Source organism: Rattus norvegicus, chromosome 13 (assembly GCF_021556685.1).
Source record: "Rattus norvegicus strain SHRSP/BbbUtx chromosome 13, alternate assembly SHRSP_T2T, whole genome shotgun sequence".
NCBI classification, from domain to species: Eukaryota; Metazoa; Chordata; class Mammalia; order Rodentia; family Muridae; genus Rattus; species Rattus norvegicus.
Genome location: NC_141546.1, coordinates 58,519,657 through 58,528,311, shown reverse-complemented (window position 1 = coordinate 58,528,311; position 8,655 = coordinate 58,519,657). Strand labels below are relative to the sequence as shown.

Sequence of the window (8,655 nt, the reverse complement as noted above, 5' to 3'; positions counted from 1 at the left end):
AGTAACGTTAAAAACAGAATGCTCCTGAAGGCCATCTTATGTGTCACTGGTAGAGTCTTTTACATACACCTTGGAAAATTCTAACAAGAATGTTCCCTGTGGTGGAAATGATGGTGGAGATCCCAGACACCACAGGTGAAGGCAGCCTTCCATAGATCTCTTCCTTACCAGATGCATACAGAATAGCCAGATTAAAAGGTGTTGACCCTAGACTGCTTCCTATGGGTGGCAGTGGTGGAGAACCTTAAAATATTGTGAAGAATACTAAAAGGAACTAAGGGAGGGGAACTATAATCAGAATGTACTGTTTGAAGAAATCTATTTTTACTTTTTAAGAAAAGAGGAAAAAAAACATTGTAGTCAGCTGATTTTATAGTCAAGAACTACCCAAAGCTTTGGAGGGGGGGGGGAGTATGACTCTACTATTGAATTTCTGCATGACATAGAAAATAGCAAATGTAACGTTGATCAGATCAGTTTTCAGGAAAAAAAAATAAAAACAAGCATTAACTCAAACTTAAGGCTGACACTGCTGCTGTTCCAGAGATGTGGAGTATGTCCCAATCTCTCTCTCTCTCTCTCTCTCTCTCTCTCTCTCTCTCTCTCTCTCTCTCTGTCTCTCTCTGTATACTTTTGTTTCTGCCTTCCTAATCAAATGACCTGCTCTTATTCGGTTGGGTTTCAACCACAAGACATCACAGTACACTTTTTTTTCTTCAAGATACACGTCACTACACACCAAGAAAGGAGGAACTTCCGTGCTTGTGGTAACATCACTTGATAAACAGACTCCCTGAACAGCAAGTGCCTGTCTCTGCCTATGCTATATAAAGCAGCAGTCTTAGACTAACAGACACTTGTTGCGAGAGGACCATGAGAGCTGCAGCCATCTCCATGCCAAGGTTGAACAAAATGCCAGGAATGTTCTTCTCTGCTAGCCCAAAGGATTCAAAAGAACCAAGCCATTCTCTTCTAGATGACAACAAGCAAAAAAAGAGGCCAAAGACTTTGTAAGTTCCTTCAGTGTCTCTCTTAGATTATCTTTTATGGCCAAGGGGGTAGGAGTGAATGGACAGGAATGCTGGCATTTAGTTTATGTAGAGCAGGGCCTTTGTGACTTACAAGTAAGATTCAGTTTTATTGGAAAATAAATCATGTTATAGGAAAGTGTGAGGGAATCTTTCTGAACTTTTACTCATAAAAATGAGCTCTATTTTAACGTAACAGAATCTTGTATTAGTATTCTTGTAAGCTATTCTTACTATTACCGTCTTCCTCAGATATGTGTGCTTCATGTTCTTTTCGTAGATAAGGGGAACTCTTCTAGAGAATTATGAATTTTTGCTGTCTTTTGTAGTGGAATGGACATGAAAGCATATCTAAGATCTATGATCCCTCATCTGGAATCTGGGATGAAATCGTCCAAGTCCAAAGACATGTATGTACTGAATATTTTGAAATATAATTATAAGTGTATAAGAATTCTAGAAGTTAGCTGTTGTCTTTGCAAGATAATAAGACTGCATGCTTCTGGGCATGGCATCTTACTCGCGTAATTCCTGCACTTGGGAGGTTAAGACAAGGGGATGAGAAAGGGGATTGAGCGAAGATTTGGTCTTTTAAAAGGATATAAAAAATACTGCATGCAATGGACTTCATTTCTTTTAAGTAACAAGACAAATAAGATTAGACTACATGAGAGCCAGTGAACATTCTTTATATGTTCACATCAATTTTAAATTTGTGTTATTCTATTTTCTCTACTTAGATTTTAACTGTCTTGACTGATAATTTTCATAACTATGACAATTAGGAACTTTATATAGAGAATTAGTAATAGAAGTAATAAGAAAGAATCTTACTTATCAATATGTAGCAGCCATTATTGTATCAATTGAGATTTCATAAACTAGTTTATTAATTTAGATTATTTTTGTTAACTGTAGACTTTCGGCTGAGGAAGTAATGCAGTGGTCTCAGTCTCTGGAAAAACTCCTTGCCAACCAGAGTAAGTATTCTTAACTATGCATTGTTTTGGGGTCAGCTTGATAATTTAATAGATTGGATGGATGATTAATGTATATTATCAAAGGAAGAAAAAGTATACAAAAATGAAGTATTTTAGTTCTTCTTGAGTCATTGATAATTTCCTCACAATATGACTCAGTCATATAGCACTAGATTTTTATCACTGTCCTTTAGACCAATCTGCCAAAACAGCTACAAGTTTTCTTGGATTCAAGAACAAAATTGGAATCATGCTGGCTTGCTGGAGAGACGCTTGATTGGTTAAGAGTGCTTGTAGCTCTTAAAGATGACTGTTTTCCTGCACTCAAGGGACTGGTCTCACAGCCATCCACCTCTAACTCCAATGCCCCCTTCTGGCCTCAGTGGGCACCCGTCCCCAAGTGTTTCTGCACGGACAGGGGAAAGGAGAGGAAGAAATACATATACACATGAAAAATAACAAGCTTTCAAAAAATTCAAAATAAAGGTGAATAAAAGTATTCTGCAGTTTCAAAGTTTTAAAAGCCAAGGAAACGTCACATCATTTGAATCGCTATTTTGAAAGGCACTTAAAATGTTGGTAGTCTATCATCCACATACCTATTAACTCTCACTTGTCCACCTTATGTGGAAGGTATTTTAAAGACACCAAGGAATCAAATGCACAGCCTATGACTTGGTTAAAAATGTTTGGGATACACCAAGTAAACTCTGCAAGGATGCATCATGACAATATAAGGTCAAGAGAGGCTTGTGGGGGTTTTCTGATGGGAGAAAGAGATGAAACCAGTTGCCCTCCCCAATTGTGGGATTTCTGCACTATTGGGATTAGAACCTTATTCAGAAGTGCAGACAACCAGCTTGGTCTCAGGCATACGTTTACCCTCCTTTTAGAAAGACACTAAGAAACTTGGGAAGTCTAAGGAATTTAACATTGTTCGATCCTATGATTACAATAGGACTTATTCTGCAATGAAGCCGAGTAAATGGCATATCTCAATGACACTGGCAAATATAATTAGTGTACCAAGCATACAGGTGACAAGCTGTCCTAACATTATCTAACTACCATGGTTTGGGTGAAGAAATTATATTTTTAAGTATCAAATGATGTTAATACACTAAGTCATTACCATTTCCTTGAAGAAAGAACTCTGTACTCTTGCTCACAGGTTGGTGCCTTATAATGATTACAGAACAGTAATGATTCTACTCTGTAATCTACAGAGCTCAGTGTCACTTTAAATGCAGGAGAAAGCAAAGCATATTTATGTGAACACACAAAGCACTATGTGACTGTTTGGCGCCAGAATTCACATATAAGTCTCTAAAGCTGCCTCTCTACAAATTATGGCACAGCTGTTTTAGCAGTAGCAGTCTCACACCATTGTGTATATAGTAATACTATAACTTTGTGTATATAGTAATACTATAACTTTGTGTATATAGTAATACTATAACTTTGCTTATAAATCCCTTCCATGGCATATTTCTTTACTGACTCAATTTTCTCCACCCCTCTCTTTTCAGTGGGTCAAAATGTCTTTGGGAAATTCCTAAAGTCTGAATTCAGTGAAGAGAACATTGAATTCTGGTTGGCTTGTGAAGACTATAAGAAAACAGAGACTGATCTTTTGCATAACAAAGCAGAGCATATATACAAAGCATTTGTGCACTCAGATGCTGTGAAACAAGTGAGTATTAAAGTCATTGTCATTGGCATCAGTGTGTGGAAACTTTGCCTGCATACAGCAATAGTTTAGGATGAAATCTATGGCACCATAGTTTTACATAACCCTGTTTTGCATAAGTACAAATATACGCATTTGTACACTGAGTACAGTGAATCCATTCCCTTTATTTGTAAAGATGTCAGGAGAGAGACTAAGAGGATTTTGCAAAACTCTCCCACCTGGTCGGTTGCAGAGTGGAATGCAGGACTGCAGGCCAGATTTGCATGTTAAAGAACTCATACTGAGCTATTGCAACAGATGAGATAAAATGCAGACCACTAGAACACACACAATAAAGCAGCAAAAACATGAGCAGCTACTTGTAGTGCTGATCTTCCAGGAAAATATTCCCACTCAGTAAACCTAAAATGCCTATGACATTCTATGATGATATATGGACTACATTCTGGGGATATTTAATTTTTCATGCCTATATATTTCTTTCTCCCAATTACACTATAAACAAATGCAGAGAGCAAAATCTCTTTATATTGCATTTCTCTATAGCCCATACAACTAGTATAGCAATTCAGTTCAATTGAACTGATTTAAATAAGAATGTAAACCTTTTTAAGATGATTCTGAAACACTAATAGTACACATAAATTTATTGTAAGCTGCAAGTGCACATTAATTAAGGAATTATTTTTTTTTTCAGATCAATATTGACTTTCATACTCGGGAATCGACAGCCAAGAAGATCAAAACACCAACTCCCACATGTTTTGATGAAGCACAAAAAGTCATATACGCACTTATGGAAAAGGATTCTTATCCCAGGTTCCTGAAATCAAATATTTACTTAAATCTTCTAAATGACCTTCAGGCGAATACCTTAAAGTGAGTGGTTCCTTGCTGACAGGAATTCAAAGATAGTATCAAGGACAGAAGGAACATGAGACTGCCTACAGGATCAGTCTGGCCTGCAGAGGAGACTCATCAGTCCGGAGAAGTGCAGATGAACGGATTCACACAGAATGTATCTCGGTGGAGACTTGAGGAAACATCGCAAGAAGAACAGGGTGAGGCAAGTGGAAGGAGAAACTGTGGTACTGTCATGAAATACAGTGGGACTCTATTAGACAACCCTCCCAACTGGGGAGGTCAGCTGACTCTGGCAACACAGAAACTGTGAATAATTTGTATGAGACTGATTACTATGTGCTATAAGCTTCAAGAACAGCAGACGTGTATGCTACATGCTGTTGTGTACAATGTGTTGAACTCTGACAATCTCCTTCCTGTACATAATCAGTCCAAAAGTATATATTGCAAATAGGAGTTGCTATTATAGACATGAAGAACTTTTTATTTGTTTATTTAATTGTATTTGGCTTGGAGTTGAGAAAGACAATTATATATTTAACCTATTTTTTAATCTAAGAAGTTATAACACATCTGCAAAGTAAATTATCACTGTGGCAATAATAAATGTGGGCATTACATTAAAATAGAGAGAGAAATGTCTTCTATTTTATTGCTATTTTGATTCTGGCATTTTTTTTTACTCTGATTAAAAAAAAATTGAATGTGGTTACTACACGTGCTAAAGTTGATGAGGGAAAGCCCATGATGTCCCAACTCAGCACAAAAAACTACAGGTACCTAAGAAAAGCTAAAAGTGAGAAAATATTCTTATCCAGGGAAGAGCACACAAACTGGTTATCCAATGCCGAATGATCAACCCTGAGAACATACATATAAGTAGCATTTACAGACTGAACATATTGTGTTGATGTAAGTTACAGAATGTATATGCATATACATTTATGTGTGTAACAACAATTAATGAAAATGGATGCCATTAGTTTGAGTTAGAACAAGGGAACTGTATCAGAGTTTTGAGGGAGGGAAGGTGGACATTTTTATTTCTAATATAATCTCAAGAAAATTAGAAAAATTGAAAACTGAAGCAAGAAACTTATACTTTCTATGTCTATTCAGTATGTAACACTATTATCAAATTAATATTATATTTATTATGTTGGACAAAGTTCACCAGTTTTCTTTCTGCTACACGAGCTCTTTTAATTCAAGTTTCAAACTGATGAGAAATGGTGGCATCTTTGAAAGGGGAAGGAAAAGTTATTTTAGACTCAGGTTTATTTTCTCATGTAATAGTCACAGCAATGTTATGAAAGCTAAAACTTAGAAAGATTAAATTCCCTCCAAATTACCAAAGACGCTAAAACACAGTCTTGTATCTGGCCCCATCCCAGACTGATCACACGAGAACCTGCAGCTATAGGATGGGAATCTGTATTTCAAAGGAAACATCAAGCATTTCTGAAGATGATTTGATTCCCGGGAGCTAGGGAATTGGAGATTAATGAGCAGCCATGGTTCTAGGGATTGATCATGATTCGGCCCATAGTCTATACACCTTCCACTGTGCAACACTGCCACCCACTGATCACAAGTGTTCCCTAAGCCACTGAAGTCTTGCAATGATCCAAATGTTCTCTAAGTAAGAAATTGAGACCCTTCTGAAAGGAAGGTACCTACAGAGCCTCCCATGGGGAAAGGAAAGAATAGGCCAACTATTCCTGGAACCTGTTCCATTGTATATCCTCATACACCTGGCATACATACATACATATCACATATGTCATTTTCAACAGTCAGTCATGCACAGACCAGAAGGAATTGCTGCACATTTTTCCTTCTTTTTTCTTTTTCTTTTTTTGATGTATTTTATTTTATTTTTTTATTTATTTATATTTCAAATGTTATCCCCCTTCCCAGTTTCCCCTCCACAAGCACCCTCCTATCCCCTCTTCCCTCCCCCTGCCTCTATGAGGGTGCTCCCCCACCCGCCCATCTACTCCTTCCTCAGCAGCCTAGCATTCCCCTATCCTGGGTCATGAAGCCTCCCCAGGACCAACGGGCTGTGGTGCCTCCCAGTGATGCCAGATAAGGCAATCCTCTGCTACATATACAGCCGGAGCCATGGGTAACCCCTCTTTACTCTTTGGTTGGTAGTTCAGTCCCTGGGAACATTGGAGGGTCTGGGTGGTTGACATTGTTGTTCTTCCTATGAGATTGCAAACCCCTTCGGCTCCTACAGTCCTAGCCTCAACTTCTGCATTGGAGTCCTAGTGCTCAATCCAATGTTTGACTATGTACATCTACATCTGTATTGGTCCGGCTCTGGCAGAGTCTCTCAGAGGACAGCTATATCCGGCCTCTGTCAGTAAGTACTTAGCATCAGCAATAGTGTCTGGGTTTGGTGTCAGCACATGTGATAGATCCTTAGGTGGGGTAGTCTCTGGATGGCCTTTCCTTCAGTTTCTGCTCCACTTTTTGTCCCTACATTTCCTTTTGAAGCTTTCAGTCACCAGGGAACAGTAATGGTAAGAACAGCCTGTATATCAGGGTTGAAAAGATTTTAAATGTCTGTTAGACTAAATCCAAATTAGTTCTTCATATGTTTGTGTTCCACTCTGCTGCTGGCCCCAGGGTAAGAAAAACTTGGAAAATTCATGTTATTCATTATCTCTAGTCATACCAACACCAAATTCTCTCCATCTTCTTGCTACTGTCTGTGGTTGACATAGCACATATCATTTTAAAATTTAAAATTTTTCTTTTTTTTAAAGATTTCACATGAGTACTGTACTTAAATCATTCCACCATTTCTCCCTCAGATTTCTTCTGTATCCACTTTCTCAAATCCATGACATTTGTCATACACTTACTTTAGGCTCTCATTGCCTTCCAGTTCACGGAATTCTTACTGTTTACACTCTATTACCTCTTGGCTTCTAAACAGACACAGTTTAAAGTATAAACTTGCACATTTCATTTCCTGGGATATCAGATGAAACCCAGTAATTAAAATCCCTCCCACAGTGACCTTCATTGTACAACTTTTATTATCCCTCCATGTATCCTTCCTAGCTAATATCACACTGGATCATCCACCTAATTTTACACAACTTGTAGAATGTGTGTGACTAAAAATTTACTTCGCTATCTCTAAGTCCTTGTTAATCTATTTATATCTAATACAACTTTTTCTGCTTTCTGCACACTTCTAATCAGTTCTTTCAGGTCCAGATTGAGTGACTGTCCCATAAAGCCTTTCGATAATGCACTACGAGGCAGTCATCTTCAAATCTGATGAAGGTGAACTCCAGGCCATATAAGCACAGGGTACTCTGCTCCTTTTGTTAAGTGCTACTGTCATGTTAAATAGAAACCAGACCCTTAAGAGTGAACAGTTCAACAGTCCAACCAACTCCCAGATCATAAAATCAATGCTGGTGTTTGTCTAAATATGTCATAAAGTTAAAGAGCTACCAAAATTTGGAAATATTTGAAAGCAAATATCAAGCACACATATTAATTATAAAGAAAAACATCATCCCAGGTGCATTTGTTTCAGGTAATATGAAATGCATGACACGACCTACTAAAGCATGCCATAACATGTGAGGTAGAACCAATTTGCATTCATTCCAATGGAAACTCGGGTGTTTTAATCTGATTAATCTTTTTCTTACCATTACACTTGTTTTGCATTGACATTTTGATTACAATGTGACTTTCATTCTAACTGGTCAGTCTTGGGAGTGCCCACCTTAAGGCTGTGTTATATCGGTAAAATTCATTTTTCTCAGATTTGTTTTACTATGCTTCCTATATGCTTCTCCTCTGAAGCTAGAGATTTTATAAAGAAAAATACGTGGATAGTCATATAATCAAGAGTATTCAACTTAAAAGTACATACTTAATCATTAGGTTCACATGGGATGATACTGTTCAAATTTTCTTCGTTTCTGTAGGCAAATGTGTCATATTAGTCAAAGAGAAATCTTTAATAATGCGTTATTGAACATAATTACAAGACAGAGTCAAACATTTTAAGTGCTTAAATTTAAATATAAATCACTACACCAAATTGTAATATTTC

The 8,655-nt window shown here is 37.4% G+C and overlaps 1 protein-coding gene across 5 annotated transcripts; it reads left to right on the top strand.

Annotated features, from left to right (window-relative positions):
- Positions 1 to 851: 851 nt before the first annotated feature.
- On the top strand, positions 852 to 5,223 carry Rgs1 (regulator of G-protein signaling 1). Of its 5 annotated transcripts, none has more exon segments than NM_001401277.1 (5): positions 852 to 1,010; positions 1,358 to 1,438; positions 1,947 to 2,008; positions 3,538 to 3,701; positions 4,399 to 5,195. In NM_001401277.1, coding segments are annotated over 5 exon segments (630 nt in total). In that variant the 5' UTR covers positions 852 to 873; the 3' UTR covers positions 4,585 to 5,195.
- The last annotated feature ends 3,432 nt before the right edge of the window (positions 5,224 to 8,655 follow it).

What these genes read in the sequence shown, in the direction of transcription:
- Rgs1 (XM_087581490.1), top strand. Translation starts at nt 874, where the DNA reads ATGAGAGCTGCAGCCATCTCCATGCCAAGGTTGAACAAAATGCCAGGA. An exon ending in AAAAAGAGGCCAAAGACTTT is followed by an intron (nt 1,011 to 1,946) that starts GTAAGTTCCTTC and finishes TGTTAACTGTAG; the next exon opens with ACTTTCGGCTGAGGAAGTAA. An exon ending in ACTCAGATGCTGTGAAACAA is followed by an intron (nt 3,702 to 4,398) that starts GTGAGTATTAAA and finishes TTTTTTTTTCAG; the next exon opens with ATCAATATTGACTTTCATAC.